A 22194-nucleotide genomic window follows, 5' to 3' on the forward strand; every position below is an offset into this window, starting at 1 on the left:
CCCGCCCATGGAGTCCGAGGCCCGCCCGCCCCGCCCGCCCCGCCCGCCCATCGAGTCCAAACGCCGCCCGCCCCGGCCCGCCCATCGAGTCCAAACGCCGCCCGCCCCGGCCCGCCCACTCCAACATAAAGAGGCAGCAGTGGTGACATTCGAGTGGTTTTACTTCGAAAAGCGCTCGCCCCCTGGAAACAATCCCGGTCCAGGGTTCTTCCTGTCCCGCCGGCCGAAGGCGGAGGCCTGGGAGCGGGTTGCACGGTGGCCCAATTTGGGGGGGCGCGAAGGCGAGTGGGACCAGTAGGGCGCGTGGCCGGTGCAAAGGCGCGGGGCGAGGCGGCACGGGGGGAGGAAGGGAGGAGGCGGGAGGGGCGCGAGCAGGGGGCGTTCACATTTAGTTCAGTTGAGCCGCAGCCCCGGTGCGGCTCTGGGGGCTCCAGGAGGGCCCTTGCGGGTGCCCGGCTTCCCCCTCTTCTGGTCACTTGTGGTCCATGGAGCCCGGGTCGCTAGCCTCGCGTTTCCAGCTGCAACGCCAGGCACGGCCACGCGGGAAGGGTGTGTGTATGTGTATGTGTGTGTGTGTGTGTATATATATATATGTGTGTGTGTGTGTGTGTGTGTGCGCGTATGTGTGTGTATGTATGTGTGTATATATGTGTATATATGCATGTGTGCACGTGTGTGTGCGCGCGCGCGTGTGCACAGTGACGTCCGCACCCCTCGCGGACCCCTGCCCTGACCTCAGCTGCTCCCACCCAGGCTTTCCCCGCTCTGCTCCCAACTGGAGGCCGGTCCTCCAGGCTCCCTGCGCCCGCGGGTAGGAGCCCTTCTGCGTCCCTCCTGCTCATGCGTCCCCGCACCTGTCTCCGGCCTCCCTGTGCAGTGAGCCTGCTCTGCCCTGGCTCCCGCCCCGGGCCCTCCTGTGGGTGTGGGCCGGCAGCCTGACTTGTGCCCAGCCAGGTCTCAGCTCTGGGCCAGCGCCCCCCCCCGCACCCCCACCCTGCTTCCCCTGCCGGGCCTCCTCCCCTCTAGCCGGCTGCCTGGCACCTGGACGGGAGACCTCCAGCACCCTCCACTGCCGCCTGCCCCGGCCACTCCTGCGGGGCCCAGGCCGGGCAGACTGTGGCGAGGGAGGCAGGCGGGTAGCGCTGAAAGACCGTGCGTGCTGGGGGGGGGATGGGGTGTGTGTGTGGGGGGGGACGGCTGGCTGCGCCCTCTGCACCGGGACTGCGGCCGGTGGAAACGCACCACTAGGGCGGCGCGCACCGCAGACCACAGGAGGCGGGTGGGGGGCGTGTTAAATGGGGCGGGACCAGGCTCTGGTCTACTCGGGCTCCAGGACCCTGGCGTACGAGATTGGGGAGGTTCCAGGGAGGCCCTGCGGCTGACAGGGACGGTCGGACGGGATCTGCGTGGTGGGGTCTGCAGTAGTGACCCCTCCGCTTGAAGGCAGGGCCGGGCGGTCCTCGAGTCCACCCCGCCTCCCAGCGGGAAGCACCGAGCGGCAAGGACCGGCCTCTGGGGAGGCCCGCTGGGGAGCTGGACCAGGGGGAGCTGGACGGGAGGAGGAAAGGCGGGGCTCGTAGAGGACACGATGGGGTAGGCCCTGGGCGGAGCTCAAGGTGAGTAAGGCGGGGACCGGGCGAATCTGCAGCGGGACCTAGAAGCGGGAGCGGGGTCTGAATGGACAGGCTGGTCCTGAGTGGGCTGGGCGGGGCTCGGGGCATCCCTGGGTGGGCGGGGCGGGGCCTGCGGCTGGGCGGGGCTAGAGGGCAGACGGGGCGGGGCCTATGTGGATTGCGTGGGGCCCTGGCGCCCGGCCTCACATGATGTCGTCCAGCAGGTTGGCGCTGGCCACCCAGTCCAGAGCGCGAGGCTCCGAGGCGGCCATGATCATGCACATGAAGGGGCGGCCGGTCCGCCGGTCCGTGGGGTAGATGGTGGTGGGCGTGAAGCGCCGGTTGTCCTCCACGAACTCGCAGAGCTGCTCGTAGACGCGCGGGAACTCGTGGCGCAGGAAGACGCCGCGCAGGCGCAGCTCGCGCTGGATGTGGATGAAGGCCACCTCCCGCGCGCGCCGGCCCGCCTCGCCCTCCTGGTCCAGGCCAGCCGTGCCCGGCGGCGGCGTCAGGATCAGCGTCTCCATGTCGGGCTCCAGCCCCCGCGTCGGGGGTGGCCGCGAAGGGCTGCCGGCCGCCAGCGCCACCTTGGCGAACTTGCGCACCGTGGGCCCCGGGCTCCGTGGCGCAGGCCGGGCAGGGGCTCCGGGGGGTGTGGCGCCGGGGCCCACGGCCACCGACACGCTGAGCAGGAAGCACTCGGCCGGCTCGTAGAGGCGCCCGGCGGCCGCCAGCTCGCGTGCGTAGCTGCCCAGTGGCGCCGCGTGCGTGGCCAGCTCGCGCAGGGACAGGTAGGTGGGCGACAGCAGCAGCCCCTCGAGGCCGAAGCGCAGGAAGTTGTCCGCGGAGCCGGGACTCGGGAAGCCCAAGAAGAGCACGCCGCGGCCGCGAGACAAGAAGCCCACGCGGGCGATGCGCGAGAAGGCGCGGTGCACCGGGCCGCTGTCGCGGCAGAACTGCAGCACGTGGCGGCACACGCTGCCCACGCGGCCGTACACACAGCGCGCCTTGTGCGCGTCCCAGTCCTCGCGGCGGCACAGGCGCGAGCAGTAGTAGGTGTAGCAGCTGTGGCAGGACTTGAAGTAGAGGCAGGCGTGGAACAGGGTCTCGGTGCGCCCGCAGCGCGCGTTGGAGCAGGTCATCAGGTCGTCCTCGTCCGCGCTGGGCTCGGGGGACTCGTCTGCCGCCTGCCCCGCCCCCGAGGGCTCCTCGGCGCTGCCGGCAGACGCGGGGGGCGAGCGCGGCGCCGTCGCCGGGGCCCCCGAGCCCGCGGGCCGCAAGTCCAGCAGTCGTCGGAGCTGGCGGCCCAGGCCGTCGGCCGTGGGGTGGGAGGCCTGGCCGGCCAGGGGCCGGGAGTCGATCACCAGGTCCGTGATGAGCTCGTCCAGCTGTTCGAGGCTGCGCTGGCGACCGGAGGTGGGGCCGTCGGGGGCGGCGGGCGGGGGCGGCCGCCGGCGGCCCCCGGGCAGCTCCCAGCCCCTGGTGGTCGGGCGCTCGGCGGCGCGGAGGTCGTTGTCGGTGATGGTGATCTCCGGGGTGACATACCAGCTCCGGCCGGGGCCGTCGCCCGCGCGGCCCCTCTCCGACAGCGACGTCTCCGACAGCGACAGCGCAGCGTAGCGTCGAGGCGAGGTGGACAGGTTGACGACGACCGGCGGGCGCCGGCCTCCTGGGGAGGTACCCCGTGGCTCCCGGGCCTCCCCTCCCAGCAGGTTCTCGTAGCTGCGCCCGCGGCCCAGGAGGTCCTCGCGGCGCGGCCCGGGCGCCAGGATGTTGTCCCAGGAGCGCGAGTAGTGGCGGCTGTCGGTGGCCAGGCGGGGCGGGCTGGTGCCCATGCCCCCGTGCCAGGAGGCGAGCAGCGGGCCTGGGGCCGGGGGCGGCGCCACCTGCAGGGTTCGGTAAGGCCGCGGGCCCCAGTCGCCCCAGGCCGGGCTGCCGCGTGGGTATGGGTACGTCCGAGCCAGGGCGTCGCGGTCTCGGTACCGGCCCAAGTCCTCTGTGTAAAAGGGTCGGGCGGCGGGCTGGGCCTGGGTCTCCGTGGGCGGATGGCAGGGACCCCAGGGCGGGATGTGGGCTTGGGGGGCATCTCCGTAGCAGGAGCCTAAGGGCGGCTCGTGGAACGGGAAGGTGCGCGCTTCCCACGCCAGGTAGCTGCCCCCACGCCGTGGGCTGGGCCTCGCGGGCTCCTCGGGCCGGAAGGGTCTGGGGAAGTAGCTGTCACAGGGGGGGCCCGGGCTGGCCGCAAAGCCGCCGGCGTGGCCGTCGGGCTCCTCGGTGTAGAAGAATTGGGAGGGGCCGGGCGGGGCGGGGAAGGGCAGACTGCGCCGCTCCGCATAGTCCCGCGGCCCGGGCAGGAGCCCGTCGCAGTACGGCCCCCGGGGGTCCACGCAGTAGGAGTCGCTGGGCGTGGGGGTGCGCGACAGCGCCACGTGGTGTGGCCCGGGCACCGTGAGGCCGTGGAGAGGCGGCGCAGCGCGGGCCCAGGGTGCGGTCTGGGCGGGCCCGCAGGGCCGCGACCCCCGGGCGGCGTGCTGCAGCACCGCCTCGTCGGGTTTGATGTCCAGGCGGCAGCGGACGTGGGGGGCAGGCCCGGCTGGAAGCTCCGGCGGCGCATAGCGGTCGGGGGCGGCGCACAGGGGCGCGATGCGGCCAGGGCCGCCCCGCTGCGGCTGCAGCTTGATGGGATGCAGCTCATTGGCGAGCGCGCGCAGCGCGGGGTACGAGGGCTCCCGGCGTGGCGACCCCTCGGCCCGCGCTGCCCGTTGGACCTCTTGGCCTCGGCGCGGCAGCACTGGCGGCGAGGCGGGCGCGGGCGCCAGGCCCGGAGGCTCGCGGGGCGCGCTCTTGGAGCGGGCGCGGCGCCGGGGTTCGCTGTCGCGGGGCCGGGAGCGAGGCGCAGGGAGCTCTGGGGGCGGCGGCTCGGGGCGGCCCTCCATGGCCGTCCCGTCCAGCGCCTCCAGGAAGTCGAAGCTGCGGCAGTGGCGCTTGTTGAAAGGCACGGGCGCAGCGGGCCGGGCCGTGGGGCGCTCACATGGCGGGCGCCTGGGCGAGGGCCCGGGGGCCGCCACCTTGATGTCCTGGTACACGGTCGACACCAGCAGATCCGGCGGGTCCGTGCGGGTCATCTTAAACGAGGTCCCCAGGCTGGCGGCTGCAGCTCATTCGGCCTCGTGGGGCTTTGGCCCTGCGGGGAGACACGGTCAGGGCCGCCCCCCCGCAGCCCGGCCCCGCCCCCTCTACGCCCCCCCACCCCCCGCGCCGGACTGGCTTACCTGGGGCGCGGGGGGCGGAGCAGCCCTGGTGTGGGGCCTTGGCTGAGGCCGCGGACACTCGCTCCATGCCGCCGCCTGCAGCCCCCGCAGAAGGAGCCCAGCTGTTCAGCCGCTCAGGTTCTAACCCATCTTCCTGGCCACTTTCTAGTGGATGACACGCGTGGGTCGGCTGAAAAGGCGATGCCATTGCTGTGGTTAGATGCAGGCTTGGTCAGACCCCTTCCTGGTCCCCGACCGGCAGGAAGAGCAGGGGTGTTCCCTGGTACCCATGGCTGGAAGGACGGAGCTCATCTGGGGCCTAATGTACGACCTTATTGCTGCTGGCGCCATAGCCCCTGGTGACCAGTGCTCTCCCCTGGCCCAGCCAGCTCTGCCCAGTCACAGTCCGTCTCCTGCTCCCCTGCGAGGAGGCTGCATGGAGCCCCTCCCCCGCGCAGCCAGGGCCGCCTCACTGGGGACAGCTGGATGCTCCAGGCCCCAGTCCTGAGGCCCCTCTGGGCCCCGGGGTGGCCCCACCAGGTCCAGGCATGGTCCTTAGGCTGCAACGCTGGCCTGTCCGCCCTTGACACTTGGCATGGCCCCGGCCTGAGTAATGCCCCCCAAGAGCACACCTGGGCCCCCAGCCCGCTCCCCTTTGCAGACACTGCTGACGCAGCCGTCTCAGGGTGGTCGGAACCCCCCAAGATCGCAGGTTTCAGGACAAGGCGGGGAGAGTGACCCCAGCTTTGCAGCGTGTGCACCGCGACCTGAAAACCAGGCTGGGCCACATGGGGGCGTGTGAGCTGCCCCCCTTCCCCTGCCTGGGGCACCCGGGCAGGAGGCTGCCAGGAGGCAGCGTGGTGGGTGGGTTAGGCTCCACCCCTCCTCCGGCGAGGACGCTCCCCGCCGGCTCAGGAGGCTCCATGGAAACCCGCGGTTCCACCCCCGCAGTGCGGGCTGGGCCGGGGTCCACCCTCCGCACCGGCTCCCGTTCAGACGCGGGCCGCCAGCCCCGCTGTGGCGCCAGGGCCCGGACCGGCTGGGAGGGGCCAGACGGTGCGGAGGGGGCCCCGCCTCCTCACAGCCCGAGGCTGGGCTCCGGGCGAGTGCGGACGGGATGCTGCGCCCTCACCTGTCCGACCCTCTGTCCGACCCTCTGTCCTGGCTGCAGGGGCCTCGGCCGGCGGGGCTGGTCCTCCGCGTCAGGGCCGGTCCCCAGCCCAGCCGCGCACCCACCGGCTCTGCCCCTGGCTGCAGGGCCCCTGTCCCCTCCCGACCCTCCCGAGCTCAAAGTCAGGCCGGAACCGGGGGCGATGACAGGGCGAGGCTCCGCCCCAGGGAGGTGACAGCCTGGCCTGGCGCTGCGGGGCGAGGACTGCCCCCGCCCCCACCCCACCCCACCCCCCGCCTGGGGAAGGGGCGGTGGCCCCGCCTGGGTCCCAGGCCTGATGACTTGGGGGCAGCCCCCCATGGCACGTCCCGGCCCACAGCCCCCACCCCGAGCAGCCGAGAGGGATGGCGGGGTGGCCCCCATCCTTGCGGAACACCCCAACCCTTCTCCCCAGACACGACTCGTGGGCAGCAGCCCCGACCTCTTACCTGAGCGCTGCTTGCCCGCCGAACCGACAGGTCGTGCAGGCCCGAGCCCGCCCACCGCCCCCCACTCCGCGCGTCCCGCACCCGCACCGCGTCCCCGGCACCGGCAGAAGCTTCCAGGCAGCGAGCGGAGGCCGGCGGCTCGGTGCTGCCCCCGCTGGTGGCCGGTGGCGTTGCACTTAAAGGGGCCGCGCCTGGGGCCTGGGACCCACGTGGCCTCGGGCTCAGCACTGTGCTGTGCGGGACGAGCCCTCCGGTACCTCCAGGTGCCGGCCTGGGGTCCAACCAGAGGGCCTGCTGGTGCTGCCAGCTCCCGCCCGGCAGGACAAGGGGGCAGAGCTCTGGCCGGGACCGGACACCCCCAGCACCACTCCTGGAATTTACACCCGGGTCGGCCCAGGAGGAGCAGATGGGCTGCTCGGCGCCTGCTGGCGTGCGGAGGCGCCAGACTCTGCAGGTACCTGGGCCATATGGCCCCCAGCTGGACCGGGCCTGACGCCCTTCCTTAGGGTGCCGGCCTCTCCCAGGCCAGGAGGCCCCTGCTGCCCCCCTTCCGCCCCCAGCGTCCAGCAGGCAGGGGCTGTCACTGCCCTGGGCAGGCTGCATGAGGCCCACTGCAGCCTCCCAGCACCCCCTTAACAAGATGCTGAGCCAGGGAACATTCTAGCTGGGCAGGAGTGGGACCATGAAATGTGGGGCCCTGGGCAAGGTCGTGACACATTTGCCACAACCCCATTTGTGGGCTCAAGAATGGCCAGCCTGCGTGGCTCAGTGGTTGGGCATTGATCTGTGAACCAGGTCATGGTTCGACTCCCAGTCAGGGCACATGTCCAGGCTGTGGGCTCGACCCCCAGTGTGGGGTGTACAGGAGGTGGCCCACCAATGATTCTCATCATTGATTTTCTCTCCCCCTCTCCCTCTCTGAAATCAATAAAAATGCATTAAAAAAATGATCTCCCAGGCTGTGGGAGTCCCTGAGTGAATCAGCTTGGTGCTTGCCCAGTGGCTGCTATCCCACTGCCCCCCACCCCCAACTCCAGGTTCAAAAATCTAGGAACAGAAGTTGGGGGAAGGAAGGGTTACTGGACTGGGAGGAGGATGCCCAGCCTGCCTACCCCTGGAGGGTGGGGCAGCTCCTGCATCAAAGCTGTTCCCATGGTAACTGCTGGGGTGGGCAGAGCCAGGGGAGCAAGGACACAGCCTGCCCTCAGAGCTGGGCACCTGTGTATTCCTGGATGCAAGTGCCGAGCCCTGGCCCAGGTGGACGGGACAGACACGCAGACACTGGCCATGCTGGCCCACCTGGACGGCACGTGGTTCTCGTGGCCTAATGGGAAGTCCTCCAAAGGCCACGCCTAGCCAGTGGGGCTGGAAGGCCTCCTACCCTAGAGGGCGGCCACCCTTCTGGGAACCACAGACCTGCGGCGACCGGGCAAGGCGGCCTGCAGGCCAGTCACAAGGGCGCCGAGGAGCGGAGCAGCAGGAAGCAGCACAGAGACAAGCATTAAAACAGGAGAGCTTTATGGTGGGAGCCGAGTGTGGAAGGAGAAAAGGAAATGAATGAGGACATTCTGGCTCCACGGGTGACCGCCCAGCAGGTGTGACGCTGGACACCAGCCTGGGAGGAGCCCCCAGGGGTGTGCCGGCACTGCCTGGCGTCAGCAGCAGCGGTGCCCAGAGGGCTCGGGATGCGATGCGCAGCCCAGGGAGCTGCAGCCAGGGAGCCGCGCTGCCCGCATGCGGTGGCCGGGCGAGGAGGAGCTGGGTGTGACGGGCGCTCTGCCTTGTGAACAGCCTTGCCGGCCTCCTGGGCCTTCGTCCCTCCCTGAGAAGCAACAGGGCCGATGCCTGCTGCCCACCCTCCACAGGGCGGGCCCAGTGCCCCAGCGAGTGTGGAGTGTGCGTGCTCCCCGTGCCAGGTCTAGAGCTCCTCGTAGTCCCCTCCCCCGCGGAGATGGCCACCTGGGGCCCCGCCCCCCAGGAAGGCTTCTAGCTCATCCGCCGCCCTCTTGCCCCTGCGCTGCTTCCGGTCCTCACGGCCCTCCTCGCGGTCCTTGCCCTTCTTGTGCTTGCTCTTCTTCTTGGCCGCCTTTTCTTCCTCCTGCGGAACAACATGGCGTCACCAGGGCGCCAGGCCCGAGGCCCCCCTCTTCCCACCCCCCGCCCCCGCATGGCACCTGGGAGGGGGAGGGCGTACCTCCTTGTCTTTCTTCTTCTTTTTCTTCTTCTCCTTGGAGGGAGGCCTGCCCTCCTTATCTGAAGAGAGACCCAGCGTCAGCCCCCCTCTCGGCCCGCCCGCAGGACTGGTCCCTCGGGAACAGCCACACTGCATTCAGGACAAGCCTGGAGGCCCCTTCCTCTCCTTTCTGGGACGGGTCCCAGGTGACACTGCGCCAGGGCTGGGCGCAGGCAGCGCAGGATGGAGGGCAGGGACAGGCCAGGAGACCATGTGTGCTGCCCAGGGGGGCTGCACTGGCATGTGAGCGTGTTGGGCAGCTCCCAGCAGCACCACTAAAGGCCTCCTGTGTGGACATTCAGACGCCCAGGGCCTGCTCCTGGCCCGGGTCTGGGAGGTCATCAGGACCAGGCAGGACCCACAGGACTGAGGCTTCTCGGAACCCACAGCCCGTTGCCAGCCCGCAGAGCAGGGAACCCCTGGGTAAGGGACAGGCAGGCAGGGGATCAGACATGGGCCGGCTGGCACCCAGGGAGGCCTGGCTACCTTCGCTGCTGCTCGCCTTGTGGCTGGGCTCCTCCAGCCCCAGGCCAAAGAGATCCAAGTCGTCCTTCACTCGGAAGGCGGGGGCCGGGGGCCTGGGGGGCGGGGGCGCCTGGGCAGGGCCCGTGTCCTCGTCCGTCACATCGGAGAGATCCTCCCGCACCGGGAACTCGTCCTGGAGGAGCAGGCAGGTGGGGCCACCGTGCCGTTAGGCTCTACCTTTTCCTGGGCAGGTGACAAGGCTCCTCGAGGGCCCACACCTGACCCAGGGGAAGGGGACAGCAATGCCTGAGGGTGGCAGCCAGGATGCTGCAGCCCCTCCCCTCTGTGCCCGTGACGGGCAGCCAGGCCTGGGCTCTGGCATCACGGTGCTGCTGCCCAGCATGCGGGAGCTGTGCCCTCCCTGCCGTTCCGTCCCCAGGTGCCCTCGGCCCTCACCGCTCTCCGTAGTGTGTCCGAGTCGCTCTCAAAGTCGGGGTCATCCATGACAAAGGACAACATCTGCGCAGCGATGGGCCCCTCAGGGTCACTCTCTGACGAGGCTGCCAGTTCGTCCTTCCCGCTGGGCCCCCGCGAGGGCTCTGCGCGCTTGTGCGGCCTCAGGGCCTTTGTGGGGGGCCTTCGGGACAAGGAGGCGGTCAGGGGCCTGTCTGTCCTTTCTCCTGGAGCCGCTCCCCTGGGGATCCCCACATACTGTGTGGTCTCTGGCTCGGAGCACTTCTGGGGGGCCAGGGCAGCGGCCTTGGGGGGTCCTGCAGCCTCTTCATTGGGAAGAGTGTTCTCCCTAGAGACGGGGCCCGTGGGCAGCAGGGGCCTGCTGGGCGGCTTGTCTTCCAGGTCCACATCGTCCTGGAAACCCGCCACCATCGGGTTCCCTCCGGGGGCCTCCCCGTCGCTGCGAAGGGGGGGCAGGGAGGTCAGAGGTCATGAGAGGGTCCTGGGGAGCCTCTGCCAGCCACAGGGCTGGTCACTGATGGCGGGGCTCAATGGTGAGGGGACCCTACTTCTGGGCAGGCTCGGGCTGCTCTGCAGGGGCCCATGCTGGCAGCAACAGCAGAGGCTGCAGCAGGGAGGGAGGTGGGTCCAAGGGGAGGAAGCCCAGGAGGGGCTGTTTCCTGCGGGGGGGGGGGGGGGGGGGCCCGCCGGGCGTGTCTGTCCTTGTGCACTTCTCAGGGACATGGTGAGACTGGGGAGCTTGGAGCGGGCCCAGGAGGGAGGCCATGCGGGTGGGGCCGAGGGCAAGGTCGGCTGCTGCCCGAATGGGTGCTGTCTAGGGCCCAGGTCTGTGGCTCACAGAAGGCCTGGCACCACCCTTACCTGTCGCTGTCCTGAGGGGCCTCGGCCTCAACTGTCCTCTCATCCTTCGCGGGGGCCACATCATCCAGGAAGCTGTGGTCAAGGCCGTCCCCAGGAACAAATTCCTCGACGTCCTGGACTTTCGCCGGGGCCTCTGCAGCCGGGGCCGGATCTGTGCCCGCAGGGCCAGGACGCAAGCCGGGGTTGGCCTGTGACTGGGCCGTCACACTGCCCACCCAGGAGGAAGGGGACCCGGTCCCAGTCTGGGGGAGCTCACAGGGCCAGGGCGATGGTGCCATCAATGCTTGGGCCGCCCACACCTTCCGAGGGGCCCCTGGGGCCTACCTGGGGGGGGAGGGGCCACCTCGGCAGCTGGCGAGGTCCCAAACAGCCGGGAGATGATGCTGCGTCTCGGGGCTGGAGCAGGGGCCACGGGGGGCGCTGGGGGCAGCGGGGCCTCTGAGGGGGACTGTGGGGAGGGGCAGGCAGAGGGGGCGGGGAGGGGCAGCTGTGGGGCCGGCTGGGGTGTGCTGGGGCTGGAGCTCCCCGTGGACACGGCGCTCACAGGTACCACAGGTGACTGGGAGGCGGAGGACGGGCTCTGCCCGTTGGCCGCCAGCGGGGACGTGTGGCCTCGGCTTCGCGCCTCCATCATCTCCAGGAAGCTGGGGGCACAGGCGGGAGTGAGGAGGCTGCCTCCCTGCCTCTCCCTCTGATTTTTGGCGACAGGCGTCCCTGTGCTCAGGCCCAGCAGCCTCGAAGCCCTGCCGTCAAGCAGAGCCTCCCTGGGGCAGAGGGCTGGGAGGAGACGGCCGCAGGCCAGCCTGGCCCTCCCACCCACGCCCCCAGCCCTGCGCGCAGATGGCAGGACTGGTGCTGAGACAAGCCCTGCTGCTTGCACCTGGGCCTGTGGGGACCGGGAGGGGGTCTAGGCTGGTCCCCCTCCCCCTTAGATTGGACTTTGGGGAGGAGTCTGGCCTCTGGCCCCACAGCCAGGCCAGCCCCCCTCCCCCGCCATCGGCTGACCTGCTGGAGGCACAGGCAGCTCTGGAGCCTCTGCTGTCGATGACCAGGTCAGGTGTCCATCCCCCCCCGCACCCCCCCTCCCGGTCAAGGAGCTGAGGACCCTCCCCCACGCTGGCCCCGACCTGGAAGCCAAGCTCAAAATGGCGCAACCTCAGCCAGAACACGTCCTGCTGAGGCCTCGGGCGGATGCTGCCCGACCAGCGGCACCTGGCAGCACAGGCCGCGGGGCCAACAGGCCGGGCTGCGCGCCGTGCCCCTGCACCCGGGGCTGTGCGGGCGGCCCCCCAGCAGCCTTCTCTGGTGCCCCCAGTCCTGTTGAGCCCCGGGCCCAGAGCCACTGTGGGTCCCGTCAGGACACCTCCAAGGGCCTGGCCCCAACGAGCTTGGTGGGGAGAGGCCAGGAGGCTCCCCCAGCCAGGTGGCTTCCACTGGAAACCTAACCCACATGTTCTAGACAAGCGCTGTTTTACCCTATCTTACCCCACATATCTCACTGACCCAGGGCTGGGCACAGTGCCCCCCACCCCCCAGGGCCTGTGCTCAGCTCTGAGCACCTCCACCTTCACCTCGAAAGTGACTTGGATGTTCGGACCCACAAGTCACCCGGCTGACGGGCCTGCTGGGCCGGCGGTGCCGCCCTTGTCTTGCTAGCCCTGCCCGTGCCCAGCCCCGCCCGGCTGCGTACAGGCTGTAGTTCTGGTCCTCGGTCTCCTGCTGCACCGACAGCTCCTCCAGCGTGGCGTCGATGTCCAGCTGGTTTGTCTCCAGCTGCCGCAGCAGCGTTTCTCTCTGCAGGAAGGAAGGGACACTTGAGGGACACACCGCGGCCGTGACCGTCCCCTCCAGCCTCCCGGCCGCCACTGAAGAACCAACAGCTGCCGAGCACGGGACGCAGAGACCTGGACGTTCACACCACCTCCTCCCTGTGGCCAGGGCGACACCTAAGGCGCTCGGTGTGGCTGTGACGATGATGCCAGTGCCAGGGACAAGCCACCCAGCGAGCCCTGCCTCCAGGTGCTGCCTGTGCTGTGGCCTGCGCAGAGGCCGGTACAGGGTGCACGGGCCACCAGCCACGGGGTGCTGTGTGCGTCACACTTGGATAGAAAGTTGAAGGACAGAGTGACACAGCGGGGGAGGAACAGGTGCAGTGACAGGGCCTTCGCCCCGGCCACGCGGAGCACCAGCCACCCAGCCTGTGGGTGAGGCCTCCCAAACCACAGGTGAGAGGGAAGGAAGAGGCTGGTCTCTGCGAGTCCCACGTCCGTTTGGAGAGAACGGAGCCAATGTGGCTTCGGGGCGTTAGGTCAGCACGCGGGGACCAGCCGTGTGGACGTCACGCTTCCTGGCCAGAAGGGGTCACCTCTACTGCCCCAAAGCAAAGTGACAGCTGCGTGTGGGTGGGACCGAGGAGTCCCTGAGTGCGGACAAAGCCGTGTGTTACGTTAAGGGATGGCCGGCTCTGTGGTTGACAAAAGCACACGGAGATGTGAGGGACCAGCACTGGGGAAGTGGAGTGAGGGCACAGACCTCGGCACCATCTTGGCAACTCCCCTGTAAACCTAAAAACCACCCCAAAAGATAAAAGCTAAAGCTTTGTAAGACCCAGCAGGTGCGGCACCGGGCAGTGGGCTGTTCCCCGGCACAGCGGGGAGGGGCCGAGCACCCCCAGGCTTGCTGAGGGCCTGGTCCAGAGGGTTGCTGTGGGCACCCAGTGAAGAGGGGTGGGCACCAGGGCCAGAGAAGCCTGGCGCAGGGGTCAGCGCCCGTCCACGGGGAGGCGGGCAGGGCTCACCTGCAGCTGCAGGAAAGGGATGTTGAAGAACTTGTGAAGGTACTTGAGGCCAAAGCTGTTCTTCATGGAGGACTCGGCGTAGCGGAAGTAGGAGGAGCCCGGTGGTCTGCGCAGAGGAGCAAGCGCCCGGCCTGGGCAGGACTGCACTGGGCCAGGCTGCCCTTTTGCCCCCACCCCTGGGCACCTCCAGCAGGTCACCACCCCCGAGTGGCCCTGGGCCAGGACTAGAGCCTCCGCAGCTCCGCTCAGCCGAGTGCCTACAGGGCGCGGCCGGCACTGGGCTGGTGCGCTCACCCCTCACCGGCCTGCCGGGTGCCAGGAGCCAGCTGCCACGCTGGGTCCTCAGCCCTCCCCCCTTTTTCCACGGAGTCCACATCCCGTCCCACACCATCCCCTCGGCTCCAGGCCCAGGTCTCCGAGAGGCCTCCTGCGTCTCCCCAGCGACACGCACCTGTCCAGGCGGTCCATGAGGTCGCGCACGTCGTCAGGCAAGATGACGCGGTGCTCGCCCATGTCGCGGTAGTTCCCCAGCACGCACACGGGCACGTGGGTTGGCACCTTGGGGAGCTCCCGCAAGATGTAGCTGAAGGTCCTTCGGAGGCACAGGTGAGGAGAGACCCATCTGAGTTTCAGCCCCGAAACCCTTGCCCCGTGCAGCACGTGCCCTGGACCGATGGAACCCCTCCTGTGCGGGCAGTGCCCGTGGCTCGCCCCGGGGCACAGGCACGTGCGGCCCTGCCTGCCCAGCTCTCCAGCGCTGCTCTTCCCGGACTGAAGGTCACTGCTCAGCGAAGCCCCAGGACACTTCGGTGACAGTGTCCATGCCCAAGCCCACAGCAGAGCCACCTGACTCCCGGGCTCAGGGGCCCACCGCAGCGCCCACGGGGAAGCCCCTTCTTCCCTGGCATGTCCCCGAGGAGCGTGCTGCCGCTTTCCGCGCAGGTCTGTGCGACACGTGTGCTTGGGGCTCCACCACACATTCTACATCTCCGACACGCTGCCTGCCCGCCCAGCGGCCTGTCACTTGGGTGCTGGTGGTCAGTGCACACCAGACCCCGGGACCTGAGTCACCGCTGGACACCATGGGAGACGGATGAGCCCACCCAGCACACCCAGGCGTGCGATGCTCAGGAGCGCCGGGCTGGGTGCCAGACGCGGGACCCACCCACGGGCACGCACTCCAGCGCAGCAGTAGCAGGAACACTTACAGGCGGAGCGAGCGGCCGAGTGAATGCCCCCAGCCGCTCTAAACCGCCGTCAGCCCTCCCTCTGCGTCCTGAAGACCTCCATTCGGTGGCACCTCGAAGCCCGGAGGCTGCTGGTGCGGCCCTGTCGGCTCTCCCGGGGGAGCCGCCCCGGACGGGCACCCGGCGCGCCACTCAGACACTTGCTTTCCCTGGGTGTCTGCGTCCCAGCGTCGGGCAGGGCAGGCACCGAGTCCCACGTGGCTCCAGGCAGAGGCCCTGGGAACTGGCGCCCAGCACCCCACCCTCCCCCTGCACCTCCCACGCGCTGCTCCTGCTCTGGAGCCCCTGCTGAGATGGATCGTAGCTGTGCGTCCTCCTAGCACAAGTCAAAGAAGGGGGTTCGTGGGAGCCCTGACAAAAGGCCACTTGATTCCACCAGATTCTGGACGGTGTTTGCAGGAAAGGCTGGGGGCTGTGCAGGCTCATGCCTCGCCCCCACGTGAGCTGTCTGCCCCCACGCCGGCCCAGCGCACGTGCAGACCCGACATCTGGTCCGGTTCTGTAGCTGGCCTGCCACCGTGCACAGCCCACGCCTGGCCCCCAAGGAGCACCTGGCACTACGGCGACGCCGCGGAGCCACCTGCGGGGCAGGGCTGTCCCGGGGGCGGGGCGGGGCCGTCGCGGGGGCGGGCGGGGCGCCGGCGCCTCTTACCACTGCTTGGTGATGTCGAACATCATGACCACGCCGCTGCAGTTCTTGTACACGTCCAGGAACTCGGCGTCCAGGGCCACCTCAGACTCGGCCTGGGACGGCAGGGGGTCAGGCATGAGCTGCGCGGCGCGGGCAGGGCCCCCGGCGGAGCCACGGCTCCCGGGACGCCGGACAGGCCTTCCATTTTGGGAGCACACAGGCGACGCAGTGCGGGCGGGAAAACTGCCCAGAGGGTCTGGCGGGAGCATTCAGACTCCGGGCCGGGCCTGGGGGCGACTCCTCCACTGGCCACCACAGCACCTCCCTCTCAGGCCCCAGGCCCCACGGCAAGGCCCGCGACCCGGCATGAGGAAGCACACTTGCAGAGAACCTTCTAGAACAGGGGTTCTCAAACTTTTTAAACAGGGGCCAGTTCACTGTCCCTCAGACCGCTGGAGGGCCGGACTGTAGTTTAAAAAGAACTACGAACAAATTCCTATGCACACTGCACAGATCTTATTTTGAAGTAAAAAACAAAACGGGAACAAATACAATATTGGTATTTGCATGTGGCCCGCGGGCCGTGGTTTGAGGACCCGTTTTAGAGCATGCAGGCTACGGCGCCTGCCGTGCTGGGGGCAGTGGTCACCCCCACACACGGGCCAGGCGGGCACTTCACCTTCCTACCATGAAGGGGAGTGGGGAGGCTGCCCACCCCAAGGCCGGCTGCAGGCGCAGGGGGAGCAGGGCCCCTGGAGGAAGTGGGAAGCCGCCCTGGACGGAGACCGCTGGGGCCCAACTTCTCTGTGTCGGGGGGTGGCCACGTGGCAGCCCACGGGGAGCCACGCTCATGCCCACAGGCACACAGCCACGGCAGGAAGGCCTGTCCTGCGCTTTCAGGACCGAGGCCTCTGGGGTGGGGACAAACTGGCCAGTTCCCCTAGCCCCGCTCAGGCTGCTCCAACTCCACACAGGCCGTGCGTGCGGCAGGAGCTCCGGGGCCCAGCCACCCCGTGACCACAGGCAGCACAGGGTCCCGTGAGCAGCTGGGACAGGCAGGCAGGGGTCTGAAGAGTGCTCCCCACCCCCACCCCCACCAAGGACCCTACGGGCAGGACACCGCTTACCTCCTGGGGGTCGTTCTCCATCTTCAAGCCATCACCCCGCTTTTTACATTTTCCTTATAAAAGACAAAAGTTACCAGGTAGACTCCGGGTCTAAGGATGGCCAGAGGTAGGAGCACCCCTTCCCTACATCCTACTCCCCCTACACCCCAGCCCCTCTTCAGTGGGAGCCACACTGACTGGAGACCCCGAGAGCCGACCCCCCACTCAACCGGCACCAGAGCTGCCCCAGAGACAGCAAGACAAGGCCAGGACCCAGTGAGGCCTCTTGGCCACTCCAGCTGCCCCAGCCCAGACCAGCCCAGCCCAGCCCAGAGACAGGCCCCCAGGCTGCCGACAGCTGGGCCTGGCCTGGAAGGCACGGGCAGGCCCAGGGGCACAGTGGGCTGCTTGTGAGGTGGCCCTGAGGCCCCTGCCAGGCTCGGCTTCCAAGGCAGGCACCTCCTCCTGGACTGGCCCGGTCCCAGCCCAGCCTCGAGGCGGCTGAGCCAGTGCTGAGGGGGACCAGCTGGATGCAGGGCCCCAGGCCCATGGAGCTACAGTTGGTGACCCCCGGGGAACACAGCCCCGCTCCCGGCATGGCTGAAGACTGTTCACAGCTGGCAATTCCACGGCCCCCCAGGGTCAGAGTGGCCAGCCAGGCAAACTAACAACCCCCAGAAGAAACAGGTTCATTCATTAAAAACCCAAGCTCTGCCTCTCGCCCAGCTTCTCCCTGAGCCTTCGCCACCTCGGACCCGTCCACCAGGGCAGCCGGTGGAGCCGTGCAGCCAAGGCCACTCCTTCAGCTCCAGCAGGTTCTCGCCGCCTGGTCCTGGTGACGCAGGCGTTCGGACAGCGCAGACCTGACAGGTGGCCGCTGTGCACACCCCCGTCCACCAGCGCAGGGAGCCGGCCCAGGGCCCACACATGAGATGACGTTAGCACCAACCAGACCTCCTAGCCGGGCTCTGAGAGGACGCGGACATCAGCCCGCCATGGCGGTGGCAGGGCCGACCCTGAAGGCTGACAGGGCCCACCCAGGACGAGGACACGCCGACCAGCTGGTGCAGGAAGGGGGGGGTGCTTCTCTTTACAGGACGGCTCAGGATGAGAGGGAGGAGGGCGCGTGAGAAAGACGGGCTTTACCTTTGTCCACTACATCCCAGACCTCCACTTTCACGATGTCATCAGTGGCTAAAACGGGAAGAGAAGAAGATGAGTGCCCAAGTGACTGCTGGGGCCACAAGGATGGGCTTTCAGAGCCACAGCCTTCTCCCTGGCGCCGCCCAAGGGCACCCAGCTCCGCCCAGAACCTTTGCATGTGCTGCAGCCTGAGACAACCCCTCCCTAGGTGGCAGGGAGGCCTCCACTCTCCACCCCAAGGATTTTGAGGGGAACCGAGGCGCCCCTGCCAGCCTCACCCAGACTGGGGGAAATGCCTCGGGCAGGAGGGCAGGGGGAGGTGAGTGAGGCTCCCTGAGCTGCCCCGAGGCTGCAGGTGCCCTGGTTGGTGAGCAGGGGCCACAGCGCCTGGTAGAGGTCCCAGGACCAGCCTGGCCTCACAAAGGGGACTCAAGACCCTGTGGAGGCCTGTGTCCTGCTGTGGCCCGTGTGTTCTCAGTGAAAAGCAACGTTTCAACGCCTCGTGAATCCCCACACCCAGGAGCCCCTCCGCCTCCCTGGAAGCTGCTGGCGGCTCCAGCCATGCCCGGGAGGCCACCAGGTGCCCATCAAGTCCTTAGGGGACAGGGACTGCAAACCCCAAGGAGAGACCGGCTATGGCGAAGGGCCGTCAGCGGATGGAGCCGCACGGGGCCTGGGTCCCGGGTCCCAGGCGGGCCGTGTCCCGGGTGAGGCCAGAGCGTTTGCCTTTCCGAGGTCTCCAGGCTCAAGAATGGAGCCCCTGCTGCCCGCCTGCTCCTCTGGGAGGGGCTTAGGGTGTCCCAGAGGTGACTTTTTATTTATTTATTTTTTTTCTTTGCTTCTTTTGCTCTTTTTTTAAATTTATCTTTCATTTTTTGAAGTGACTTTGATGAGAGTCACGAGAGCCCCATGAGGTCAGGGCGCTCCCACACATGGACAGTTTCCATGACGACGCCATGCTGAGCATGCCGTCTCCAGGGAACCAAGGCCAAGAAGGGCAATGGAATGACCCCCGCCCGCACTGCCAGCACTCACTTTTGTAGCTCCAGTGGATGCTGGTGACCTGGATCTCCTGGGTGGGGATGTACTCCTCCACGAACTTCTTCCCCTGCAGCCGGTGCCACAGCGCGGTCTTGCCCGTGTTCCTGTCGCCCCGGATCACTATCTTCACTGGCGGGAGGGTGAGAGGGCAGATCAGGCACACCAACCAGCCAAGCCAACTTTCACTCACCCAGTCTGTGTGCACACGCTTCCTCTGCGCAGACCCTGCCTGTGGCTGGTGAGCAGGGGAGCGGAGCGCCCGGTGGGCTGGAGGGGCCGTCAGGGCCCCATTAGGCCTCTGCTGGCCCTCCCTGCTCTGCAGCAGAGCCCAGAGGCATTCCCTCCTGGGCTGACAGTGGCGTCTGCTCAGCCTTCGCACTCACAGGACAGCGTCTCTCCTCGGGCTGGACTCCGAGGACGGCCAGGGCCAGGGTCAAGGTTGGGGGCTGCAGTTGGGCGGCGCTTCCTAGATGCTGGTGGTTTGCCCTTAACCTACTTTCCTCCGCGCTGTATCTTTAGTGCACAGTTCTGCAGAGCGCCGGGCCTCCGAAGACTCCCGGGGGTTACGGCAGCCCTTCCCCGGGAGGACAAAGCCCGCGTCCTATCTGGCCCCCTCGACAACAAGTGTTTATGGGGTGGCCTTGTGCCCGGCGTGGACGCGAGAGGACAGAGCAGGGTCGGGGAGAGCCTGCCACGTGCCTGTGGGACAAGCGGGGGAAGGGGCCAGGGCAGGAGCTGTGCAGGGGCCAGAGCCCACACTCTAGGCAGGAGTGTGCACCTCCGGCTGCCTCGAGAGAAGGCAGGGCTCAGCACCAGGTGCCTGGAGCTGGCTGGTTCCGGGAAGACGCCCGTCCATCTGTCCGCCCGAGGAGGGCAGTCAGGAGTGCCTCGCGGAGCCAGTGGGGCGGACGAGGACCAGGACGAGGTGGGAGTGGAGCTGTCGGGGCTGCCCCCGCCCCCCTGCTGACTTCCACCAACTACCTGTGCAGGGTTTATTCCTCTTCTTGCCTGGCATTTGGAAGATGTGCAACATGCTCCTATTCTTTGATTGGCATCTCTTAAGTTTTTAACATTTACATTTGCTGTAATAAAGTCTAAAGTTAATAAATTTGTCTTCCTCTTCAAAGACACAAGGACTTCCGAATGCCTTGATTCTGACCTCCTCCGTAATGTGTTGACTCCTGGGATTTTATTTTATTTTATATATTTTTATTGATTTCAGAGGAAGAAAGAGGGAGAGATAGAAACATCAATGATGAGAGAGAACCATTGATCGGCTGCCTCCTGCACGCCCCCACACTGGGGATCCAGCCTGCAACCCGGGCCTGTGCCCTGACTGGGAATCGAACCCGGGACCCTTCAGTCCACAGGCTGACTCTCTATCCATTGAGCCAAACCAGCTAGGCCCTAGCCTCTACTTTTAAGTTAAAAATAAATAAATAAAAATCAATCTCAGAACCTCAGGCATTGGCTCAAATGAGCTGAGTGATTGGCCTGGAGGACCTTTAAGACTCGCCCAGAAGGGCTAAGAGCAGCCCTTCCCCGGCAGCACGGGAACCAGCCGCTGAGCAGCCGAGGGCCACCGCCCTTCCCTCCACTGCCGCCCAGGGTCTCCTCCACCCACTCACAGCCCCACACGGCTCCTGAGAGAACAGGGATCGTGTTCGTTTATGAGTCATGAGGGGGGGGGGGGCGCATGGGCTACCGCGGACGCACACCTGCGCTCCTTCCGTGGGACGTGGGTTAAAAGCTCCCCACGCCCTTCCCTGCGGCTGGAAACCAGCGCCCGGGCGCCACCCGGCAGTGTGGACTCTGCTCGGCTCCCAGCCCGGAAGCTCACTCGGGCCCCGGGGCTGCCCTCCGCCCCTCTGCACAGCGCCCAGAACACCTCCCCAGCCTCTGCCCAGCAGCCAGCTCTGACCTCTAACCCCGTCCGCACCGTCGCCGCGCCCTCGGTTCCCGTGGCTTCAACCTCTCAGACAGGCCCGCGGCGTCCTCCCCCTGCAAGGCCCTGATGCACAATCAATATTTGCTAAGCAAATGCACGCGCGCAGGAAAGCCCGGGAGGAGCCGGGCAGGTCAGGACCGCGAGGGCAGCTGCAAACGGGCCACGGGGCGGACAAGTCATCTGCCAGATGGAGCGAAGTGTAACAAAACCGTGAGCAACGAAATTAAAGCCGGGCCCAAGTGCAGATTTAAACGTCTGTGCAATAAGTATTCGCACTTGTTCTCTTCTCTGAGTGTGAGCGCAACGCGCACCAAGTTGAGTGGAACTACATCAGCCGCAGCCCCCTCCCCGCTAGTCCTCCCCGTGGGCACGGTTTCCACTGAGAGAGAGAGAGGAACGTCCATCAGCTGCCACCGGGGTTACCCACAACCTGCTCGGTGTCCTGGAGCAGGACTCGAACCCGAGACCCTTCGTGCAGGGACCACCTCCAACCGGCGGAGCCACGGCGGCCGGGGCACCGCCTCCCTGTCACCCCGCACAGGGGCTTCCCAGGTCCTCGCTCTCACACCTCAGCCCCAAATGCCACCAGAGGACAGCGCCCCGCGGAGGAGCAAGGCCCCCTAACCCTGCGGCGCCCGACCTGAAAGCGGAGCGGCCAGCCCTCCCGTCGCCGCGGACGGAAACTCCAAGGAGGTCACGGCCGCACCGTCTGCATAATTGATGGCGGACGGAGGGCCTCCCGCAGGGGAGGGAGCCCGTGCCTCCGGAGCTCCTAGCGCACCCCACAAACGCTTCTTTAAAACGGGGGGGGGGGGCCTGTGGCGTCGCTGATATTCCGTCGTCAAACGCGAAGTCAACAAAGGAAAACCCGGCGGCTCACTCCTCCGGCGCCTCCCGCCCCCGAGGCGGCGGCCCACGGACGAGCGCCCGTCCCCCCCGATGGCACAGGCCGGGGGCGCTCCCCGTTATGTAAGACTCCCCTCGACGAGGCCCGGGGCGCCGCCGCGCGCACCTGGAGCGGACGCCCCCGGCAGATGTCACCGCGCAAACCGCGCGCAGGGCGCCCGGTGCCGCGTCCCCGGGAAGCGCCGGGTCAGAGGGGCGCGCCCGCTCCCTGCGCCCCCCAGCGAAGGCGCCAGGGCCCCTGCACCGCCACGGGCCGGGGCTCAGCGCACCCCGAAACGTGCGGACAGGGCCTGCCAGCATCACCCGCCCGCGGAGCGGCCCCGGCGCTTCCCGGGCCGGTGTGCGCCGCATACGGGACCGCGGACCCCGCTTTCGCGTCCGCCCCCGCCCCCGCGCCAGCCGCACTCACTGTTGTACTGCACTCCCTTGGCGAAGCGCCTCTGCAGCGCCTGGTTCATGGACTGCAGCCCGGCCGGGATGTTCTTCTCGCGGCCCGCGGCCGGCTCCGACCCCACGAGCTTCTTGAGCGCGGAAAACATCTTCCCACTCCCGCGTCCGAGCGCGGCGTGGCCCGCGAGCTCAGCGGCGGCGGCGGCGCGGCGCGGGTCGCACCATGCCCCGCTCCCCGGAGGCCGGGCACCTGCTTCGGAGGCCGCTCGGGAACTCAGCCGCGGCGACTGTGCTCCGGGCCCCTCGGTCCCGAGCGCGGCCGCCCTCCTCCCGTCTGCACCGCCATCTCGCCAGCGGCTCTGAGGGACCCGCGGCTACGGGTCGCCGCGAGGGCCTCGGGAATGCTGCGGTGCGCATGCGCAAGAGGTGGCGCGCACGGCTACGGGTCGCCGCGAGGGCCTCGGGAATGCTGCGGTGCGCATGCGCAAG

The 22194-nt window shown here is 68.2% G+C and overlaps 2 protein-coding genes across 5 annotated transcripts; both read right to left on the reverse strand.

Moving 5' to 3' along the window:
- Positions 1–141: 141 nt before the first annotated feature.
- Positions 142–6838, reverse strand: AJM1 (apical junction component 1 homolog). Of its 3 annotated transcripts, none has more exons than XM_036307029.1 (3): positions 6464–6838; positions 4886–5054; positions 142–4797 (listed from the first exon to the last, which is right to left on the reverse strand). In XM_036307029.1, exon 3 carries the CDS (start codon positions 4736–4738, stop codon positions 1817–1819), a length of 2922 nt encoding a protein of 973 aa, XP_036162922.1. In that variant the 5' UTR covers positions 4739–4797; positions 4886–5054; positions 6464–6838; the 3' UTR covers positions 142–1816. The 3 variants fall into 3 exon arrangements, with proteins under 3 accessions (XP_036162922.1, XP_036162925.1, XP_036162924.1); XM_036307032.1 differs by lacking the exon at positions 6464–6838 and adding an exon at positions 5997–6129; XM_036307031.1 differs by lacking the exon at positions 6464–6838 and having other exon boundaries at positions 4886–5984.
- A 1126-nt stretch (positions 6839–7964) lies between these two features.
- On the reverse strand, positions 7965–22076 carry RABL6 (RAB, member RAS oncogene family like 6). 2 transcript variants are annotated; one of them, XM_036306914.1, is made up of 15 exons: positions 21725–22074; positions 18456–18590; positions 17424–17471; positions 16299–16351; positions 15193–15284; positions 13745–13885; positions 13294–13399; positions 12187–12290; positions 10821–11140; positions 10497–10647; positions 9874–10074; positions 9618–9798; positions 9183–9354; positions 8658–8716; positions 7965–8561 (listed from the first exon to the last, which is right to left on the reverse strand). In XM_036306914.1, exons 1-15 carry the CDS (start codon positions 21852–21854, stop codon positions 8382–8384), a joined length of 2073 nt encoding a protein of 690 aa, XP_036162807.1. In that variant the 5' UTR covers positions 21855–22074; the 3' UTR covers positions 7965–8381. The 2 variants fall into 2 exon arrangements, with proteins under 2 accessions (XP_036162807.1, XP_036162806.1); XM_036306913.1 differs by having other exon boundaries at positions 9618–10074; positions 21725–22076.
- Between the last annotated feature and the right edge of the window lie 118 nt (positions 22077–22194).

This window comes from Myotis myotis, unplaced genomic scaffold, assembly GCF_014108235.1.
Source record: "Myotis myotis isolate mMyoMyo1 unplaced genomic scaffold, mMyoMyo1.p scaffold_m19_p_44, whole genome shotgun sequence".
Lineage (NCBI taxonomy): Eukaryota > Metazoa > Chordata > Mammalia > Chiroptera > Vespertilionidae > Myotis > Myotis myotis.

Coding starts and splice junctions, on each gene's coding strand:
- AJM1 (XM_036307029.1), bottom strand. CDS start 4,738: ATGACCCGCACGGACCCGCCGGATCTGCTGGTGTCGACCGTGTACCAG.
- RABL6 (XM_036306913.1), bottom strand. CDS start 21,854: ATGTTTTCCGCGCTCAAGAAGCTCGTGGGGTCGGAGCCGGCCGCGGGC. Junction 13,400..13,744: donor CTCATGGACCGCCTGGACAG/GTGCGTGTCGCT, acceptor TCCTCTGCGCAG/ACCACCGGGCTCCTCCTACT. Junction 11,141..12,186: donor GAGGACCAGAACTACAGCCT/GTACGCAGCCGG, acceptor CTGTGCCCCCAG/CTTCCTGGAGATGATGGAGG.